Source organism: Phyllostomus hastatus, unplaced genomic scaffold (assembly GCF_019186645.2).
Source record: "Phyllostomus hastatus isolate PE091 unplaced genomic scaffold, TTU_PhHast_1.1 phas_scaffold_46, whole genome shotgun sequence".
Lineage (NCBI taxonomy): Eukaryota > Metazoa > Chordata > Mammalia > Chiroptera > Phyllostomidae > Phyllostomus > Phyllostomus hastatus.
The window spans coordinates 32,100,251-32,123,237 of NW_025334032.1; the positions used below are offsets into that span (position 1 = coordinate 32,100,251).

Consider the following 22,987-nt stretch of genomic DNA (forward strand, 5'->3'; position numbering starts at 1 on the left):
ATAACATATACAAAATTATAGGATAAATTTTAAAATAAATGTAAATGAACATTCTAATATTTTCTTCATTTTCACTGACCCTGGCCCACTCCTCTCTGGAGACGACTGAGGACATTCTAAATAATTAACTAGGTACAATTAATTAGTTATTTTGTGGCAAAGGGTAGTAATAATCTTAAACTTTAAAGTTGCCTCGGAGACCCAAATTTTACATAATTCTTTGCTCTCTCTTATTATCTCATGCCCTGATTTAGCTTGGAACTGTCAGGAAGAACAGAGAGGAGGTTATGGTATAAAGGCTGGGATATTTGGTCACTGGTTTTGGTTGTATGACTTCATTTCTTCAATATCTTTATAACTTGAGCTCTTGACACCTGATATTGTCATCTGAAAATAAGCCCTGTACCATGACAGGGATATTTACTCATTCCAACACTTACGGACAGGGTTCTAAGCACAGGGCTGGATGCTATAGACAAAAAGTCGAATAGGTACAGACACAAAACTCCCCCCAGTGACCTTATGTTTCAGTTAGCAATGGTGGGATCAGGTACATTTGTGGGAAACATTAGAATAGGAATAAGTCCTCTATGAATGAAGAAAGATTCAAGCAACAAACCTGGCTGAGGAAACTGGGAAAGGCCTCCCCACCCCCACGTGAAAACATTTCTGGATCTTCAGATAGGAGCTTCTCAGGGCTTCACCTTTGGCCAGGTGGAGCTACAGCCCAGGTGAGCAGAGTTCCTTATGTGAAATGATAGGAATAATTCATCCCCGCCTGCTCTGTAATCACTGGAGAAAAATTCATATTTTTGTCTCCTTGTGATAACCATAACTTCATCATGTTGAAATACAGTCTGATTTCAGCTGCCACAAATCCACTTTTTGAAAAGACTGGCATTGCTCATGGACATGGGACACAGTGTGGCGATTGTGGGGAGGACGCGTGGGCAGAGGTGGAAGAGGGTATAAATGAAAATGGAAAAAATACAATAAAATAAATTTTAAAAAAAGAAAGAAAGAAATACTGTACCACTAAAACAAGCAAACAAAAGCTCGCATTGTTGCTTCTCCTTGCAGTTGACTGGCGCTTCTCTTGGTATCCTATTTGGGTCTAGTCTTTTCTCTCTCTGTCACCCCCTGCCACACCCCATCTCTATCTCTCTGTTTTCCTTCTTACCCCTCACCCCTGCCACTCCTTGTACCCCCTCCCTCTTCTTTCTTTCTCACTACTGTCGCCCACTGTCCTCAGTGCTAGCCTTACAGGAGTGTTACTGTTAGCCAAACAGGAGCGTTACCTGGCAACCCCAGCGGCATTTCAGGAACTATATGGTGCACAACATGAGGGACTGTCTGCTCTCTGGCTCACGGTGCTGTACCAGGTGCACAGAACAGGGCCCGAGACATTGAAAATGCTCAATATTTGTGACTGATGGGTTTCATCAGACACTTATCTAGCTTTATCCTTTATCATATAATTAAATGTTTTTGCATTTCTAGTTGGTTTAAGGGGAATTATGTTTGTTATGAGGCAAAATATTTGAAATATCTGCAACGATGTTCTTTGACTTTCTAGTTGTTTATAAGGCAAGCACCAGTTTGAATGCCATGAAGTAATAGGATGGTTTTGAGTAACCTAAGGGCACAGAATGAGCTACTCACAGAGCTACCAGCTTTACCTGGGACTCAAACACAACTAAAGCGTGGCTGAGGTGAACTGGTGTTATCCAACTGCAGACCAACTTTCCACCCAGTAACACCTTTCCTCTGCCAACTCTAATACCTGACCCAGGGAAACAAAGTTTAAAAACAATACAAGCTACTCAACAGTTCTGTGTCTTTACAATCAGGGTGACTTAGTGTAAATCACACTGTTATTATGACTCTATCTACAGAACTATACAGGGTGAGGCAAAAGTAGGTTTACAGTTGTGCACACGGAAAATAATACGATAATTAATAAATAACAATACAAGAATAAACCCTGTGTTTTGTATACTCCCAACTGTAAACCTACTTTTTCTTTGCCCTGTATATACTTACCCTGCTTTCCATTCCTATGTCAACTAATACCAGGCTCATTAACAAACTCTCATCCTTGCTGTCATTCTACATACCTTCTTGGGCCTTAACCATCTTCTTGGGTTTTATTTTTTACATAAGTTTTTCCTTCCCTTTCATATTCTGCCAGCGGGCCTTTGTTCTCGGCCCCTTCTACATTTTGCACATTCCACTATGTCCTTTGTGTCACCCATTGGCCAGTATTAACCTCCCCATGGCACACGGCTCACAAATAGGTCTTTAGGAGATAGAAGGAATGAGAAAGTCACAGAAAAGAATGAGAAAGTTATTTGAGACATAGGTGTGATTTTACCAAATTTATACATATGTTAAAAATAGAGTAAAACTAAAACATTTGATTTTTGTAAATCATTGCTAATTAAGGTAATGTTCCATTAGAGTATCCATGTAGACACAGTACAATGTTTTGCTCCTGGGCAGTTCTCCACAAGAACAAGTGTATGATCTGATAAACGCACTTCCACATACAAGAGTTCCTGACATGGAAAGGTATTCTGCAGCATGAAATTAAAGCATCAGGTATTGATACAGAACATATTGGCAGCCCGTTTATCCCTTCCACAGTTCGATATACTGGAACATATTTATGCTAGGATATTGTTCACTAACCTGTTTACATTATGAATTATCTCACCCTTAACAACGGAGTGGTGTGCAGACATCCGCTTGCCCAGAAGGCGGCCTCCATTTCTCAGCCCTTCGTGGTAGGTGTGGCCATGAAACTACGTTCTAGCACACGGAATGTGGAAGAGGGAGAAGTGTGTGCCTCTGGGTCCCGCTTCACAGAGAAGCGTGGCCGTCCTGCACCCTTTCCCCTCCGCACTGACCTCAGTACGGATAAGGGCTCCAGGTGGCAGAGCAGCTGGAAGAAAGGGGCCCGGAACTTGGAAAACACAGAGCCAACACCTGGATCCAGAAGTGCTTATATACAATTATTATGTGTCTGCGAGAAACAGAGGTTGTATAAGCCACTGTCATGCTGGTTTTCTGTGCTGGCAGTCAAATCTGTAGTATAAATGGTAACATTCAGTTTCTTGTTCAAATGTGAGGTTTTTGTTTTAATGTGCTAGGAGGTGTCTTCTCAAAGTTCAGGTCATTTTTGCATTATCTTTTGGAGTTTATTTTTCTTTCCAATGTGAATTATGTTTTATGTGAGCAAATGAAAATATGTTCATACATTTATGTAACTATTGTGGTTATTTGAAAATTTGGGAACTATTTAAATAGCCTCGAGAGAAGACTGAATTTTGGACTCTCTTTAATTAGTAAACCACCATCAAGAACAAATACACTAGTTTTCTAAAAAAAGTCTAACCTCAAGTCTTTCCCTACATATTTTCCATCTTCACATCTCATTTGGTTTAAAGAGACTACTTCTTCGGCTGCCTCCCTCCTCCAGATTTCTTTGGAATTTGTGTCTGAGAATTGCTCTTGACCAGCAGCTGCCTTACCCCCAAGGCCCACCCACACCCTGTGAGCATTGGTTCTATGCCACTCGACCTTCTGGCTGGCTGAGTTCCAATGTCTGCTCATAATCGACTTGGTTATCATTAAAGTGAAGTCACTTTAATGATATATTTCATCGTATCTAGGGAAATCATTAGCTTAAAAGGCTAATTAATATTTACATATACTACAATTGCAGTCCTCTTCAATTGAAACTCTTAATAAATATATGTGTGGCTATCCTTGCAAGCCAGAAGTGTCATTGGAAAACAACAAAAAACACATCGTGCAGTACAATAAATGCCTGCCAAGATTTATAGACTTCAAGAAATAACAATTTATATCTAAAGTACAGTATCTCTAGAGTACAACTTCAGTGCATTCTGAAGCTTACTCTTATAAACTCTGATTTTTGTTGTTAGTTTTATTACGTTGTAGAATCTTGATTATATCCTGATCCAGAAAACCTCCTCAAAACCCCCAAAACTCATGCTCATAAATTCAAAGAAGGATTTAGTTCACTCACATGACCATCAGATAAAGTTCTGTAATTAAAATTTTATTAGCTTATATTCTATTGCACCTTTCCAAGCTCTAATCTTAAAGTCATCACTGCAGCCGACAAATAGTTCAAGAGATACAGACAATTAAGGAAACTTTTTTCAGAATCTGGCACCTAATACTTTAGACATGAAAATGTGGCTCATGTGGCTCTCAACAAGACTTAGCTGTTTTAAACTAGATGCACTGGCATTAGGAATTGAGGAGCAGATTGAAACTCTTATTCATACTTTGAACAACTTGATAGATATTTGCTTCCACTTCCTAAAAGCAGTAATAATCATGAAAACTGGATAAAAGGTGCTTTGTGCCATGCAAAAATGCTTCACATATTTTACCCAATATTATTTTGTTTTTGTACTTCTGTTAATTATATGCATTTCACCCATAATTCTATGACCTTTTATAAAATTCATATAGGGTAAAAAGTAAAAAAAACCCCACCCTGCCTCTACCCTTTTCATCCTATGATCTTAAAGTAACTTCTGCTAACAATTGTGTGGCTATTTTGCTAAAATTTGGAATATTCTTATGGAGTCACATAGGTTTATGCCTCTGTTTCCATCATTCTTTATCTCCATCTCCATCTCTATCCTTATCTCTGTCACTGCATCCCACATTTTGTCACACGAGGCTGGGATATGCTGTACATATTGGCCTGCCACTGCCGTTCTCCAGATGCGCCATACCATGAGCATCATGCCGTTCGTGTATGACGACCTCACTCCACCTTTTTAATGGTCGCATAGTATTCCAAACTGCAGCACAGTGTATACGTAAAATGTTAATATTAACTTCAGCCACAGCATTCTAAGCAATAATTAAACATTCTTTATCGATGGATATTTGTTTTTTCTTTTTTTGTCAGTAACGTACAATATAATTATGAACATTTCTATACATATATTTTTATGAAATTGTTTTATTATTTCTTTTAAAAATGTTTTGTTGTTGTTTAATTATTTCTTTTGTTTTATTGTTTCTTTTGGTAATGTTCTAATATGGCTAATTGCCAATTTAAAGGTATTTTAACTCCAAAGGGGTCCCTAGTGCAGTGTTGGTGGGACTGCAGACTGATACAACCGCTATGGAAAGCAGTATGGAACTTCCTCAGAAAACTAAAAATGGATCTGCCTTTTGACCCAGCAATTCCACTGCTGGGTCTTTATCCTAAGAACACTAAAACACTAATCCAAAAGAACCTATGCATCCCAATGTTCATAGCAGCACAATTTACAACAGCTAGATGCTCGAAGCAACCTAGATGCCCATCAGTAAATGAATGGATCAAAAAACTATGGTACATGTACACAATGGAATTCTATGCAGCAGAAAGAAAAAAGGAGCTCCTATCCTTCGCAACAGCTTGGATGGAGCTGGAAAGCATTATGCTAAGCGAAACAAGCCAGGCAGTGAAAGACAAATACCATATGATCTCACCTTTAACAGGAACCCAAACAACAAAACAAAGAAACAAGCAAAATATAACCAAAGACACTAAAATAGAGGACAGGCTGACAGTGACCACAGGAGAAAGAAGAGGGAATTTCAGGGGACAATGGGAAGGGTTTACAGGAACAAATTTAAAGAGCACATGGACAAAAACTGGGGGGTGGGGTGGTAATGGAAGGGGGGAGGGGAGGGTTGGGTGGGTGGGCTGCACTGGGAGTAAAAGGGAGAAGACTGTACTTGAACAATGATTAAAATAAAACAAAATAAAGTAAAATAAATAAAGGCATTTTAACTCCTAAGTATCAAATAGAACAAAAATTCCCATGTGTTTTGATTCTGGAGGCTTCTCTTAGACTTTTCCAGAGTAAATTCCAAACCTAAAATTTTGCATGAAATCTGTTTATTACAAGGCATCACAAATGAGTTGTTGAGTCAAAGCAAATATCCCACCAGACAATGCCATAACACTTCAGAATGATGAAATGCTTAAAATAGAATATTTAAGTTAGCACTTGTAAATGAGATACAATTACAGCTCTCATAATGCAGCTATGCTATAGTGACATATCCAAGAGCAAATTCTTTCCACCATTCTTAGTATTGGTATAAATGTCCAAGTGGTGAGCATATGTTCCTGGAATGTTTAATGTTTCTGTCGGCAGTTGGGCAGGGTTTGTCTTATTTTAGGGAAGCTATGTCATAGGTCAGTTAATACTTTCTTATGTCATTATTGCATTCCCTCCAACGGATTTGATAGGATATATGGAAATTTCTGAAAACGGACCCAAGCATTCCAATCTAAACAATTCGATGGAGCATTAGCATTTTAATACGATTTATAGACAGAAGGAGGGGTTTGCCAGAGGCACAGCATGCTCTGTTGGCATATAGTTCGAGCACATCGATCTCTGCCTTTGCCTTCACTGAAACTGACTTATGACATGTTACTGATCTAGTTTGTTAGTGAAACCGCAGTTTATGGAAACCAGATTTCTTCACCACACAGAGAGCTTGAGATTTTTAACCCTCATCGTAGATAGCTCAGTTGAATAGAACTAAGAACATTATTTGTGTGTGAGAACTTCAATCATGGATTAATATGATATCAAAAGAGGGGCAAGGATGTTACACTACAATGTCCAATCTGCATTGTTTTTGCAATGTCTATGGCCCTGTTGGATTTATAGAAGAAATTATAATTATATTTACACCAGGATTACAGAGTACTACATTACTGGAAGCATTTGGGGAAAACCCTAAATACAAGACAAACTTGGGCCAAGAGTTCACGAGCCACCCCCTGCTTCACGTAGCTCCATGCTAACCTGGCTTCCCGCACTTGCAGACTACTTAGGGGAGCGTGGCATCCACAGGGCTAGTCCTGGAGCCTTGGCATAAAAAATTAATTGAAGTTATTGGCCATTTTTGGTCCAGAATTAAAGAAAAGTTCATGTATCTATTGATAACAAATGTGTCAGGGTATCGTTTCAAACAATACCAGCATATTTGGAGGGAGGGAGTGCTGTTGCCTTTATTTATATTAAGGGGTCATTTTACTATGTAATTTATATCACTTTTGTTATGATTAAATATGCTTTTCAAAGGGAAAAAGAAATAAGCCCAAAGAAATGGTACTAAATGAAAAAATACCTTGACTTTTTTTTTTCTAAAAATAATAGATAATTCTTCAGATGGACTCTGAACACTGGGCTTTCTGATGACTATGTAATTCCACCTGAAGAAAGTGAAACCAATTCCGCCTTCAACACAATCTCAAAATAGAATGTTCATAAACCATTGTAAATATTAGTGAAGTGGGCAGGTTATTATATTTTAATTTTTACCCATTTTGATGGTTTCCCCAAGAAGATACTCCTTACATTACATGGCTAGATTATAGGGCCAAAGAAACATCTACATAGCTTTTTAATGCTACCGAAATACCAAGCAATGGAAACAAAGATGTTTACAAAATTCCCAAAGCTGGATAATTTGGGTCTTACCTTTCTTTTGCGAAGCCTGACTTGATTATCTGTGGGTTCCTGGGTGGCCAGAGGTTCCTTTGAGTGTAAACACTGCATGCCATCTCCTGAGTTGACCTCTGGAAGACTTTTGTTTTGATGTTCTGAGAAACCACTCTCCTGCAGGCGATTTTCAGCTGACATTCCCCGAGGGCAGGAAGGAGGCTGCAGAAGGCAGCTTCTGGTATCTGCTTTTAATAATGGCAGTCCTCTGTCTGCGCAAGGAAAAGCAAAAAACTCATCTTGTACTACACAGCAGGTGTTTCTTTCATGTTCCTCTTTTGGGAAGTCGGGTTTCCTTCGTTGCTGAGCAATTACAGCAGAATTAAGCAATTGCTTCTCAGGCACAATATCTTTCACATTCAATGAATCGAATACATGTGTTTGGGGTGCATCTTTCATTTCACTTAGGCTTATATCATCACAAAGCTCCAGGCTTTTACTGATAAAGTCGATAACTTCTCTCTCCTGTCTTTCTCCTACTAGTGCTAGATCAGCTCCACCAGCCATTCCCCAGGAGTTACAAGAATCTTGGTTTCTTTTAGTGATAGGTGGCATCTTCACCAAGGAGCCTGCTCCTTTGATGCTATGTTGGTCTGACGTTTTATGCTCTTGGGAAGTTAAAATCTGTTTACCATCTGTAAGATACAGATCAGAATCGGTATCCTCATCAGAGACGTGCACTAGTGTCTCCGTGCTGGCTTCCAAAGAAAGAAACGAATCTTCACCCTCACCTTCGTGGCTGTCATTTTCATCCACCTCCTTTGAAATGTGACCCATGGGCCTCCCAGGAAAATCTCTCAGCTCTGATCCATGACAGCAGTCTGGTAGTGAAACGCACTTCTCTTTGCGGTCCGCATTTAGAGTTGCATCTTTTTCCATCCTTGCCTGCAAGCTGTCAGCTACTAGTCCATGATGACATGCTGTGTTGTGATCATCAGAACTGAAGGGCTGTCCCATCCATTGGGTCACATGTTCTTCCCAGCTTCTCTTTCTGATAGCTACAGACATGTCATTGTAGTTTAACAACAGATAGAGAGAGACATTCCATACGAGACAAAAGGAGATCAAAGTTGATGAAAGATTACTTCAGATTCGCTGACTGAAGAAGAGAGTGAGTTTTATCATTTCATCACCTATTAAAAAATTAAAAATATATATGTAGTTCAGGATGTGATTCAAAAGTAAAAATACATCTTAGAGAAAAACAGTACTTAATCTGTGCTAGAAAGATAAGAGAGTTTATAAAATTCCTGTTTAATAGCTTTACTAGTACTAGTTCTTTAAGAAGCAGCCTAATATTAGAAGAAAATTTCACATTGAATATTTCTGATAAAAAACATCATTGACAATAGTTTAAAATGCAGCTGGGTTGACTGATCTACTGATGAATAATACATAACTATTAAACATTGAAAATTCCAGTAAGAAAATATTTGGACCGCAATACTTAGTACAATTCACCGGAAGAAACGCATTGCTCTGGCTTACATGCTCTCCTGACTTAGTTTGGTGAACACAAGTCTTTACAGAAATCTATTTGCTGTTTGGTTTGAATTTCCACAAAGGCCACCAGGGAACTGTTCATGCACAATTTGAGCTCTAAGACTGCATTTGTAATGTATTAGTGTGTGAAAGAGCTAATACAGATCACGAACTCTCAGGATGTATTTACTCCAGGGAGTGACTAAGAAACATGAAATAATCCAGTTTAGCTCACATTAACACATAATTCATGAGTAAGAGAGCATAACATATACCATTTACAGTGCCTCAGGATAAACACATTTACGTGCATCCTATTACTGCCACTACTAGCTAGCTAGCTAGCTAGTGTTGAAGCTGAGAGAAATTAAATAACTTGCCCAAGGTTACACATACATGTAGGAAGTAAGCCAATTCACCGGAGTCAAACTAGGCCCTGGTTCTAAGGCCAGGCGTAGATGTTCAACACACTGTATTATCTCTGTGGAGTGAGATCCCACTCCCACCCCTTCCCTCTGCATATCCTTAGTGTGTATAAAATCTAAGCTCCTCAGGCAGGACTTTAGGGGATCCCAAAGGAAGCTGTGAGAATGATAAGACAATTGGGATAGTTTTTCAGAAATTTCGGTCTCATTTCTTTAGATTCTATGGAGTTTAGTTTGTATACTTCTGTTAGAATTTGGTCATAAGAATTTAAATAAACAAGAAAACCAGGCATAAGATAAGGTCAGAAGATAAACACATTCCTGGTATCCATACTTTTTGCTTTGAATTATTCAAACCCCAAGATAAAGGAAACAAATTATACCAGTGTAAACTCAGCCTTACAGACTCTTCCATAATGAAACCAAATTAATAGAGTTGTACAAGAAAAATCCCATTCAAAGAACAGACACTTCTGGTTTTTACTACGCATAAGAACTGTCAGCACATAACGTGGGCTGGCTTACTGATTTCAGCCATAAACCAGATTAACTGCTGTGCTGGTTTTGGGTCACTTCAGTCTACTGAAAAGGACTCTGACTTCTCACCAAAAATTTCAGGCAATTCTGACTAAGCGCTCAGCACATGCCAGAAAGGTAAATATTCCCATCCTGTGAAGATCAGTGAAGTTAAGGAATAGACTAGAATATGGTTCCCCAGCCCAGCCAAATGTCTTTATGGCTACTATGTGGTTCCCTCACAGGTCTGTGCCCATCACCGAAAACGGTCAGCATTCAGACTTTCCATGTTGGCATTCATTCTGCACTCAAAAGAAAATATAAAGTCCCTGAATTCCATGCATAAGTCATTCTAGTGTGGAGGCTGCGGAAAGTGGAAAAAACGCATAGGTGCGGGTCAGGTAATGTTCACTTTCATGGTCAAATTTGGGTTGTAATAGGGTGGTTCAGTTTTAGATGCTTTCTTGTCTTTATTTTTATCTGGTGTAGACAGAGACGGCTCACTGAAGAAATGCCAAGTGGTATGACTGTGTCATTCCTAACCCACATTTACATTCAAGCTGACACTGAATTCTGGTTCCATTTCTTTTACTAAGGAGACACAGAATTTTATTAACTCCCTGGGAAACAGATTACATTAAATTTTTCTTTTAGGACCTAACCATTATATCAATTAGTTTTTAAATAAACATTATTTTATTTTATTTTTTATCATTAACTTATTTTACTCATCCTTGACAAGTAGGTAAGTATTTTTATACCATCAGAGGAAGACAGTTCAACTAGTTCTGAGACAGTCTGGCTACAAAAAGAGATTATACATTAGATATATACATCACAATATTGATTCTGTCCTAATTTCTAATCCAGGTTTTTTCGGTTATTTCTAAATTATTCCTGTGAATGTACAGAGTCTTTACTTTTAAGACTAATGTCCTAATTATCATCACGAGCATCATTACTACAGTTTGAGTGCTCATTCCATAATATCTTGTGGTCTGATATATTTTTTAAAAAACATCTCTACAAGCTTTCTTATTTTCACTTGCTATTTAGATTCTGATTTAAAATATTTATAGTTAAAATCTGCCTCCTTGAGGTAAAGGCTGAAGAGAATGTTAATAAAAAGGAACACTGGATTATTTTCAATTGCATCTCAGCATATCGTTCTCATTTTCTAAATCATCTGAATTGACTACAGTCCATCCTGTAAGGGAGATTGTGAACTCTTGTAAAAGTCCCGACTCCCTGCAAACCATCTCCCCAGGCTGTCTTATTTAAAATTATATTTCTAACTACTGACTACTAATTATGTAAATTTCTATTCCTTTTCTTTTGGTAATCCTTTTTATGCAACTTCATTCAGAATGAGATCAGCTGCTGAGGATTTGGATGGAGGATCTGGAAAAGTATAGGTCATTCCAGGGTGTTGATTTCATGAAGTGAGTTTCCATGGGGATTTTTCACTTGTTAAATGTATGTGTTCAAACACCATTCTATTAATATTACGAGAGACTGTGTGTACCTTTAATTATGTAAGATTCCTGAAAAATGTTTGTGAAATGTCTAAATTTACTTTTTTGTGATATTAGTACATAGGATGTTTAAACACAAAGTGATTTCAAATGTATTGTTTGGATTAATTTTGTAACAGTTAACACTTTATAAAAGAAGCATTTTTATGGCATACAGTATATACATCTTAAATTAAGTATAATTGTGCTAAAAATGACAACAAACAAATTCTACTGAGAATCATGGACATCTATCAGATAGCAAAAAATGATCATGCTGTCCTTTGAACTTGCTGCTGAAATAAACACATACCTTACATTTTGGCCTGGCAATTGTCCCTAAGGCAGAAGAGCCTGATGCTAACCACCATGGCTGATTCTATAGCCCGGGAGAGCACGGCGCACATGAAGGACTTGCGGCTGGAATCGAGGTGGCAGTACTGCAGAACTGCCGACAAGGCTGATCAGCATCATTCATTCAACAAGTGTTTATTCAGTGCCCAGTGGGCTGCAGACACTGCTAAACATTGGGGATATCAACCTAAATGATATATTCTACCTTTCCTAAAGAAGCTTAAAGTTTTATGGGAGAAACTCATGTAAACAAGGATAATGAGTCCTTGCATAGCCACGAATACCACAGAAAATTTAACACAAAGGAGGGGCCATCAATTCTCCCTCCTTCCTTCCTTCCTTTCTATTGGCCTCATTTTGTAAATCATCTGAATTGACTAGAATCCACCCTGTAAGACTGTGAAGTCTTTGTAAAAGTCCCTCCCTCCCTCCCTCCCTGTGTTCCTTCCTCCCAGTAGTATTGTGGATGGTGCAAATGTCTGATAGGTTCCCAGATGAGGAAACGCGAGAATGAGGCCCTCCGTGGACAACTCCCTGCCTCCAATACATTCAGGTAAAAATGGGAGTTGAGATAGATCTCTTCCTCTATGTGGGAAGTCTTTCTTTCTTTGGCTTCAGATTTTTACTATTCTAGAATTACTTCTTTGGGAAAGAGGGCAGAGGCAACAATAAGCTCTAGAGAATTACTTAACAAATTGAAAACGCATTGGTCACACAACAGAAGCACACTTCTATGGAGCATTGCAGAGAAAAATCGATGGGAGAAATTTCTCAAAGAAAAAAAATAGATAATTTCCCAGAACTAGTGACCTAAGTTTTCAGACTGAAGAGAACCCATGGAGTATGCAATAATACAAGGAATAAAAATAGACCATGCCAACAATCCTTATTGTGTAATTTCAGAAATTTAGAGGTAAACAAAAGATCATAAATATAATCAGAGAGAGAAAAAAGAGATTATATAGAGATTACATATGAGATACTGGGAATTAGAATGGTATTAGGTTTTGCAACACCAGGAATAAGACAGGAAAATATACCTTCAAAATTTTGGTAGGAAATTATTTCTGCCTTGAAATTATATGAGAAGCCTTATATCTTTTCTCCTTCCTCTCAAGAAATTACTGGAGGAATAGTTCCACCCAAATGAAGAATAAAAAATGTGGAAAGGACACAAAAACATGGAAGCCAGGAATTCAACACAATAACCAGGGAATCAGTTTCCAGGGTGAAATTTATGTAGTAGGTCCAGTGGAAAATTATTTCACATAAATTCTAATGTGCTCTATAAGAGATGTCTCTGAGGAAAAAACCAGGAAAATAATAGATTATATGATGTATGTAACCATATTGAGAGGAATTTTATATAAAAGACATACAATTTAAGAGTAAGAATTAGTAATAATTACATAGAGAGCTAAGGAAATTGTTTAACTCCAGGAAAAAAGAAAGTTTTAGAAGAAAGGAAATGTAATCATTGTATACTACCTGGCTTAGTTGTGAAAGTTTTCAGTAACCAAAATAATGCAAATAGTAAACACTGAATTAATAAAAATGATGGAACAACTGTTTTCAGAGCATAAGGTTGTAGGGCGTGAGGGGTTAGGGATGGTGGGCAGAGTAGTTTCAGAGAGCTAATGTTAACTGATAATGTGTAAAATGGAAAGAATAACATAATTGCATTGTTTAGAAGTATGGAAATAAATATCAGGAGAAACAGTTAAAATAATTTTAAGTGTTATGATTCTGTGTTATTTGCTTAAGATAGCAAAAGAGTGTCGCATCTATCAATCTCAGAAAGCATATTAAGTAATACTCTAAATTTTAATATGTTCCAGAGCAGTCACTTTAAGATTGAGTTGATGCATAAATACAGAGGTAAGCAAAAGTAGATTTACAGCTGTGAGTATGCAAAACAGGATTTATTCTTGTCTTACATATTTGTCCATACGAACAACTGTAAACCTACTTTTGCCCACCCCTGCACGCCAACAGTCCCTCTACAATACATCCAGCAGGACCCAACCAACCCTTCTGTTCCTGCCCCACTCAGTGCACCGCCACCTCACAACCACACACACACTTGCCTCACACTTGCAGCAAAGTAAAGGTGCCAGTTTGGGGCACTTATTTTTGACCACCACCGTCAGGGCTGTTTCCCATGAGATTCTTGGGTGGTCTCTGTTATGGCTTCCTTTATTCCCCCAACCCCTCTGGGAACTCCTGAAAGTCAGGGTAGGCGTCCTTGGTAATTGTCTTCGCTATAGTCTTTTAAAAATGTTACCGCAATAGAAGTTTAAGACATACAAAATAATGTATAAATAGCACTATTGGCTTGGCCAAAAGGCCCATTTAGATTTTTCCACAAAATAAAGGACACATTTCATTTTCACCAACAGCTTTATTGACTCGGGTATTTTGAGTATGTTGGCCACCTCCTGCATGGTATAGCATTGATTGTTCTCAATTTGACCACTGTCAACTTCAACTGGTCTACCTGACTGTGGAGCATCATCCAGTGAGAACTCTCCAGCACAAAACTTCGCAAACCACTTTAGACACATTCAATCAGTCACAGCACCTTTTCTATACCCTGCGCAAATCTTTTTTATTTGCATTTCAGTTGTGTTTTTACATTTCTTGAAACAATAAAGCATAATACTCCAAAAATGTTGCTTATTTTCTTCCCTCTTCAATATTTAAATGCCTGCACCAAAATTCACCAATTTTGATGTTTTTTTTAAAAATGCATGCTGATATGACACCTGTCACAATACAATCTAACAAGACCATTTTGAATGAGGTTAAAGATAACTAAGTGCTACTAGAGCCATCTTGTGAAAAAAAAAACAAACAAAATTTTTGGCTAACCCAACAAATACTTATGAAAAGAGGAATTCTCTATTATGTGATTTTCCAACTTTTCCTGGACAGTTCAACCACAGTTCCTGAAAAGATAGCAAATGTTTGATTCATCCCTTCAAACATGGATATCTTGTTTTGTCCTTTCAGAACCCAGATTATATAATTACATGTATATTTTTGACCCTTGCGTAATTTTTAAAACACCTTCACACAGATCCTGCATATTTAATACAAGGGAAAATATAGACATAATAGTACTGCCCATTTCTCTTTATATATATATTTTTTACTTTTTCCTTAGATGGCCAGAGTTACTGCAGGTTTCCCTCAGAGTCTTTCTTCTTAGTTACCCACTCCATGTTGAATTCCTAGGACATGCACTTCTACTACTACTTCAAAGCATAGCAATGTGTAATCTATCACTTAGCCTATTCTCAGTCACTCTGGGAAGGAAAAGAAGGTATAAGGAAAATAATCCTTTAATTAAAAGTAAGGTAAACTCTCTGAAATACACTTTTGCAAGAATAAAGAATGTAGTTAAAGCAAGAAAAACATTTCTGCACTGGCTTTCTTTGTTATGATATGACAAGGGTCCAGTTGGGAAGATGGAAAGATTGGGAACATCTATAGTGATGTGAAATCTTAAAGTATCTTAGTCTACTCTCAGTAAGTCACATGTCCATAGGGTGAGTGTCCCCGAAACACTTTGAATTGAATTAGATAATTACAACAGAATCAACAACGTAGAAACAGACATGCTCACAGCTCAATACAGTTCTTCAAATGTATGCTCACTAATGCCAAAAGTAAATATTTATTACAGTGAGCATTTGTGGAGGCCACAATAAGATTCATTTTCTTGATGGAGCCGTCAAAGAACAAATTATTTAGCAAACTAAATTGTGCATCCTCAGGCTTCCTCCCCTCGCCCCTAACTCAATGACAACGTGAAGAGGATTGCTTTTCGTTACCAAACTGATGTTCCCCATGCAAGGTGCCTCAGAGCTGCAAGAAAGCGTAGAACAGATTCTGTTTTTAAAAATTCCTTTATGTAAATGTGTGAACCAACAGCAAAAGGGGGATAATAACAACACATTTAAAAAAGCATTTCTGTGAGGCTAGTCACCGTAGTCAACTCTTATTAAAAGATATCTAGTGCCTTTCCTTTCATGCCACCTAATCCACATTAGATAAGGCTAAAATTAGGCTATGGGAGAGAGAGACCTTTAATAACACGATGTAAGAATGTATCTCCATGCGATTTCACGCAGGTTTCCTTTCTCTGCTAGCAGGCTGTGTCTTAATCCTTCACAAAATCATTACCCATCTACATTCACGATTCTTGCCAAATGTTGGAATTCACACATTATGCCTCATTAACTATATGTGGAAAAAAATCACAAACTCCTGCTAAATTTTTTTTTCATTGGTAAATTGCTTAATGAAGCTTAAAATATTATACATGAAATAGCTTTTATGGCTTTGGGCTGTCTAGAAATCATTAAAAATTTTACTGAATGAGAGAATAAACCACCTATCATGAACTAAGTCAGTGGAATAAGCAGTGCATCACCTTTTCCAAAGGAAACATCCAAGCTTTCATCATTTTGGGTCTTTAAAAGGAAGATGAAGTGGGTACCCAGTAAAATATTCTCTGTAATATTTTCCTATTTTTATGCTTATCTCAGTTTTCCTGAGATTGGAGAACTTTTTCTCATTCTTAGTTTTCAGAGTCAAAGATATTCGAGGAATCAGGCAAACTTGAAAACTAACTCTGTCAATCCACTCGAAAACAGCTCATCGGAAAAGAGTAGGGTGTTACAAAATTACAAGGTATTATTTCCATGGTACCTTCTATTTTTACCTCTAGGTTCCTGCCATTTAATGTAGTCTTAGTAGTTTCTAATTTTCTTGCAGGGAGGAGCCCAGATACTGGCAATGTTTGACTCGCCACCACTTTACAGCTCAGTTCCCCAAGATTTGCAGATTCTCTTAATGTTTTCTTAAGTAACCCACACGTAATTTGAAGAGATCTTGGAACATTTAATGATATAGCCTGATAGCACTAGGACTTTCCTGGGGGAAAGTGGTTTCCAAGAGATGTCAAAATGAACACAATCATGGAGAATAATATTGCAACATGTATGTAATCATACCACATATCTGTGTTGTCTTTGGATTTCCATGTTTTGTTTTATTTTTAAAATATACAGTATTCTCAACAATAGTGTTCTCTGTTATGCAGAACATTTTGAGCATTTAGAAGCACATTGTATCTTAGATAATTCTGCTATTAAATTCATTAATGAATAATTGGTAATTTGGGTTTTTTTTTGCCTTGATATCTATTTATCTATGGAATCCCTTACAACCACACACACACAAAATAATGCTCTGAACTTGTTTCACATGAAATTTTTCATGCAACAGGAAATAGCTTAGAGTTAAATTTGATATCAAGAATTTGGCTGCCTTTTTTATGGCAAATCAGTATGACTGAAATGTGGTTTTGCCTTATTATAAAATGATATTTCTATTCAACAAGGGACACAGATTACAACGCTTTATCATCAGCATGGTGAGATGTGGCTTTGCTTAAGTGGTCACTTTCTATTTTCAACTTTGCTATCATTTCTAGGAACACTCTAATGGTAGACACAGTAATCACTAAATATAAATAAGAGATATGGCTACATCCACACAGGTGCTCAGATAGCTAGGCGATAACAGGCTACTGAGACTCCAGTCATTCAATAAGTACACCTTTCACTAAAATCAGGGATATAAAATCACTGGGAACTCTGCTACTTCTCTTAGGTCGGTATCATCCTATCAGGGGTCAATGCCTCTGATACCAACTTTCGTCTCCTGTGTTTAATACCTATAATTCTCATTTAATTCTGTTATCTACCTATGTACATTTAAGCTTGTTGTCATTACCAAGTGGTCTTCTATATATCTGAGTAATAGCAGGTGCATTAGAAACTTTCGATGATCATAATAAATAGTAACAGTAAGAAAGCTTCCATTTATTAAGTACTTGCTATGGGTCAGGTGCTGTGTCTGGTGTTTTATTTACCCTGTCTCTTTAAAAATAATACTCATAAATACTCTATGAAGCAGGTACTATCATTACCCTAATTTTACTGGGAAAAATTTTGGCACTACTAAGTCACTACCTCAATGTCAAACATATTGGTGGGTAAGGATTGTTCTTGTCACTTTTTTTGTAAAGACCAAGATATCTGTTAAAGAATATTTTCCCCCTTGATTTCAGTTAGTCACCTGAGTTTGTGCTCCTTAGTTTTCTCACTTCTATAATGAGAATAATAAAAATATGCTGCTAAACTAATAACAATAAGTAATAGTCTATGTAGAACACTTAATTTATGGCGTGTTATAAGAGCTCACTAGATGCTAAGTGACAGGATGCTGCTGCTGATGATGACAATGACAATGACTCCTTTACTTTGTGGTTGATCTTAGCTACAGAATCCATGGCTGAGTATGAGCCGGACTTGTCCCTTGTACACCCATGTTATTTCAATACAGATATGTGATTTTGACCAAAATGTGAAACACCACATTTCCCTTCTCGATTAATTGACGTATGCTTTTTTAAACAAAATATTTCTTATACTCTATACAAACCAATTTGCACATACAAAATCTCACTTGATGCTTTAAATGACCAGGGGATATAAATATTTTCATTATCTTGCCCACTGTACTAATAAAAAGCAGAAGTGCAAGGCAGTGATGGGGCATGCTTCCCATCATAGAGCCTCAAGTGGCAAAGATGCAAATCAGAGCCAGTTTCCTAGCTCTTCCCATTGGGATTTTCAGTACATCACCCCATTTACATTGTGGGAAACTCACCCATACAACTAGCTACAATAGCTTCTTCTACCCATCTAAAGTAATGTACAAGTTCACGTGCACACTGTTTACATTGCCTTTCAGCTTTTTGTGTGTGTGTGTATCAGAGTCCCTGTATAATCTTTTTAAGTTCACTTATATACTCTATAATCCACTGAATCAAAATCAACAATCTTTTTTTAACTAGGTCTCAAGGAACACATTCCAACTTTTTTCTGTGTAACTTCCTTAACAACTAAGCCCATCTATTTCTCAATGAACTGACTAATAGTTTAATGCCAAAATAGAACCATACAAGTAAAGGTTGTCTTTCTTTCTTTCCTTTTTTTTAAAAGATTATTTATTTATTTATTTTTAGACAGAGGGGAAGGGAGAAAGAGGGAGAGAAACATTAATGTGTGGTTGCCTCTCACATGCCTCCAACTGGGGACCTGGCCTGCAATTCAAACATGTGCCCTGACTGGGAATCGAACTGGCGACTCTTTGGTTCACAGGCCAGCACTCAATCCACTGAGCCACACCAGCCAGGGTTACAGGTTATACTTCTATATCCACATCAAATTCAGTCTGGAGTTGGGCTTCTCTATAAACCTGTTTAGTTCAAGTTGTGCACATGGGGGGCTCTCATTCACGTGGGGAGGAAGGCACAGCACCCACGCCACTTCCTTCAAATCTGGGGTATTTTCTGCTTTTCCCTCATCCTCTTGAAATTCTCATGCCTTAAATTCTGGACATTTTCCTATTTTGATAATAAAATTCTCTGATCCAGATCTAGGTCATCTCTCATTTGGAACTTCGCTGTACTGTAATTATTTCTCCAGAGAGATTCTCATTGTAAGATAATACTGACTAATGACACCAATTTCTTCATTCTCCCAGAAAAAACAACAAAGATAAAAACAAATGGTAAATTTTAACTGTCCCTATTAAGACTTATTTTAAGCCTATAAGACCCAATCCTTTGTAAGATTACACCATGCCTAAAAATTCTCCTTTTTTATGATAATGCCCTTAAGAAAAAATTAGAATGATGTGCTCTCGTTTACTCAGCCCTGTAAGAATAATGCAGTCAGTTATACAAGCTCTTTCTTCACTGCCTTTATTCTTCATACCAATGATGCGGAGTGTGGTAACACCAGAGGTGTTGAACAGTGTAATTTTTAAGTGGTAATGACATTCAATCTGTTTCATAAAAATGGGGATAAAAGCATCATTACACACATTTTCTCTAAAGAAACAGCATGTGACAGAAATGGCATATATTACTTTTTTGAGAAAGGCTGTTACCTTGGGAAGCGCTGTGTGTCAGCATGCACAGCAACATACGTTATCATGTGTGAGGTGCAGCGCAGAGAAAGCAGCCAGCTCTCCCACTTTACACTGCGCTGATCAGACATTTGTTTGTGTGCTGTAACAAATTCTGCATTTTACAACCGAAGGACCTTGCAGAAGGCTCGGAGTAGATACAGTCAATGAAAGAATTGAAAATAAGCTATAGAAGGGAACGTGACAGGAAGTGGGCTTATTGAGCCCAGAAATGTACACTTATGTCTTCATATGTCCACTTAGGCTTTTTATAGTCCCATGGAGGAAAACCCTGTAGAACTGGAAATAGACTCTAGCAATAGAAATTTAAGTAGATAAAGGAAAGAAAGTCTGCATACATTAAACCAGTTTCAATGGGCTGTTAATAGCTCCTCTGAACTTCATTGGTTGGGTAAGCTCATTATGATACTGTCTGAATACAAGGGTATGAACCAGACAAGCTCTTTTCTAGCCCTATGTTTTTAAGTAACATGCACTTAAAATTACTATGATGATTAGCATATGGACTGATTTTCTTGGCAGAATCACAAAATGTAACAAAGTAGTCACAAACAAGTTACTCCATTAAAATGTTCGTTGAAGGCATGTTACGTCTTTTTGAGAAAACTCGCATTTGAGAAAATTTTACTGCTGAGTAAATTTGACTTTTTTAAAGCCATATTTTTTTCCACACTGTAAGAGTGGGGGCAGCTTTTTTACTTAAGAAGCACTCCAATTTTCTGTCTAGAAGTAGACTTCTACTGGACATGTGAGTGCTCCATTCTGCACAGTGACATTTGAGAGCGTGCTGCTGTAGGACAGAGATATCTGAACTGTAAATCAAGGCACTGTGGTTCCACTGGCATCTCTTCTACTAGTCAATGGTGTGACCTTGGACAGGTCATTTCCAAATGTCCTTCCTTTGCTCCTGCGGCAACCGCGTCACAGTGTTAGAAGAGTGATTGTCTTATGTTACTTCTCTCCTTGAACTTCTACTCAGGGGTTTTATTTAAAAGTCTTAACATGACTTGAATTGTTAGGGAATAGTTAAAATTATAAGTTATTCTAGCATAGAATTTAAGAATAAGTAGCTAATACTGCCAATGGTCACCTTGCAATATATGAAAGTTTATAATTAAAACACAATTTATTGTCATTCAGTTGTCAAATAGCTCTCATCTCTCATTGAGTATATTTTTTTTCTCATTGAGTATATTTTATGTTCATCTAATAAGTTTGGAAATATACATGAATGTTTGTTACCTTTACATACCATTGCATGTTATTTTAATAAAATAATTAGTTTCTAAATATCAGAAATATAAATGTAACAGTATGTTATGCATTAAAAGTCAATATCATTTTAATCATTAATAAAATATTTCCTCATATATTGCACATTTAAGAATTTAAGACACTTTAAAGAAAAAAAGAAAGAAAGAAAATAAGATACTTTAAAGAGACTATAGTCTAGTGGAAATGTAATCTTATGATTATACAAATTATAAACACATAATCAGTATTTCATATAATTGTAGTGATTTCTGACTGCCTTAAAATAATGAAAATGAATGATATTGTCATTGAGATTTACTTCAAACTATTCATAAATATTCACAAAAATATGGCCTGAATAGTGAATTCAAGAAAGTTAATGTGATATAAATTAAATCCAATTCTGATATTTAAATTTTTGAAAATCAGATTAAATACTACTTAGGAGAGGCGAAAATTTATGTATTTACTTTTTTTTATTAACCAACTATTTAAGCTATACATTAGCAGCTTGACCTAGAGGTAAAACTGGTTTGGGGAAATATTGAGGCGTCCAATCTTCAGATTTTAAATGAGACACAAAATATTCTTTAGAGATTCATTATTAAGAAAAGTTGCTCTAGTGCTATCTACTCTCCCTGTGAGCAAAAGAAGTGAGATAAAAGGGATTCATTTACATCTCACACTTACGTGGGAGGATATGTTTGTTTCATATTATGCCATATAATAGGAAACTTGGACATACAGCTCTGTTCATATATAAGTTAAGAATAAAAAGGGATTCATAGAAAAATCTTAGTTTATAAAGGAATCAAGTCTCTCCGGAGCCTATTTTAGAATTGACATTTTGCTAAAACAGTTTGACTCACAGTTTTCTACTCACTAAACATTTTCCACTTCTGATTTCATGGCTTAGCTCTAAATCCTAGGAAATCACCACTCGCTGCAAGATGCTAACGTTTATCCCAATCTTTCTGCCTCTGCACAGATAACCTCCGAGGATACAGACAGAGAGCCCACAGCCTCTTACCTAGACAAGGAGCAGCCGAGACGCCCAGGCGTGACATTGTTCAACTCTCAGGTTAGGAGAGCAGTCGTCCCCGTGAGTTTCTCCAAAATGTGAGTTCACATTTCGTGGTTGAGATCATGGCTCTATTCTAAGCAGTTTTACGCAGTGAGTGATTCTAACAAAAACACCCTCCGCAGCTGGAGGGAGCCTTAGCTACAGCAGGAGTCTGTCAAGGCGTTCCTAGTGACTTCTGTCTACTAAATTCAGACTGATGTTTTGCGAGAGGGGCCTCCACCACCAGGCCCAGATTGCCTGGGAAGCATTTCCTGCCTCCGAGGAGTGTGCATGTGAGAGAGACTGCACGAAGCAGAGGGGCGGGTGGGTGGGTGGGGGGAGCCGCCCGCCTGGGCGTTGTAGGAGCTCTGATTTTACACAGAACTGAAGTGAGTTTGTCAAAGCTCTTGAGGTGATTAGCTGGAGAGTCATAAAGTCCTAGAGCTTTTTCTATCCCGCATTGCTTATGAGAAAAAAAGGAAAAGAAAACACAGCTCTCTCCCTCCTGTACGACTTTTCCACACTATTAAATGTATAGACACAACTGCACCAAAATACCACTGCAGTTCTCCTTTCAAAAGATCTTTTAAGGCAAGCAGCAAGACGAATTTAGTTCTGATACCGTAATTCTTCTAAATTTGAAATCCTTCTTGACACCGCTGACAACTTAAAATGCTGCAAGCCTCATAGACTCTACCTGAGGTAATCTGTAAGTAAAATCCCCCAAGTCCAGGAAATAGAATG

General features: G+C 37.4%; 1 protein-coding gene across 1 annotated transcript in view; it reads right to left on the minus strand.

The window, feature by feature from the left end:
• The window catches only part of DLC1 (DLC1 Rho GTPase activating protein), a 340,054-nt gene extending 317,632 nt beyond the window's left edge, over positions 1-22,422 (minus strand). Inside the window, exons 1-2 of the mRNA XM_045821281.1 lie at positions 22,211-22,422; positions 7,545-8,698 (exon numbers count right to left, since the gene is read on the minus strand). Of these exons, the coding sequence (XP_045677237.1) occupies positions 7,545-8,573 (1,029 nt within the window). The 5' untranslated portion in view covers positions 8,574-8,698; positions 22,211-22,422. The remainder of the gene's footprint in view (positions 1-7,544; positions 8,699-22,210) is intronic.
• Between the last annotated feature and the right edge of the window lie 565 nt (positions 22,423-22,987).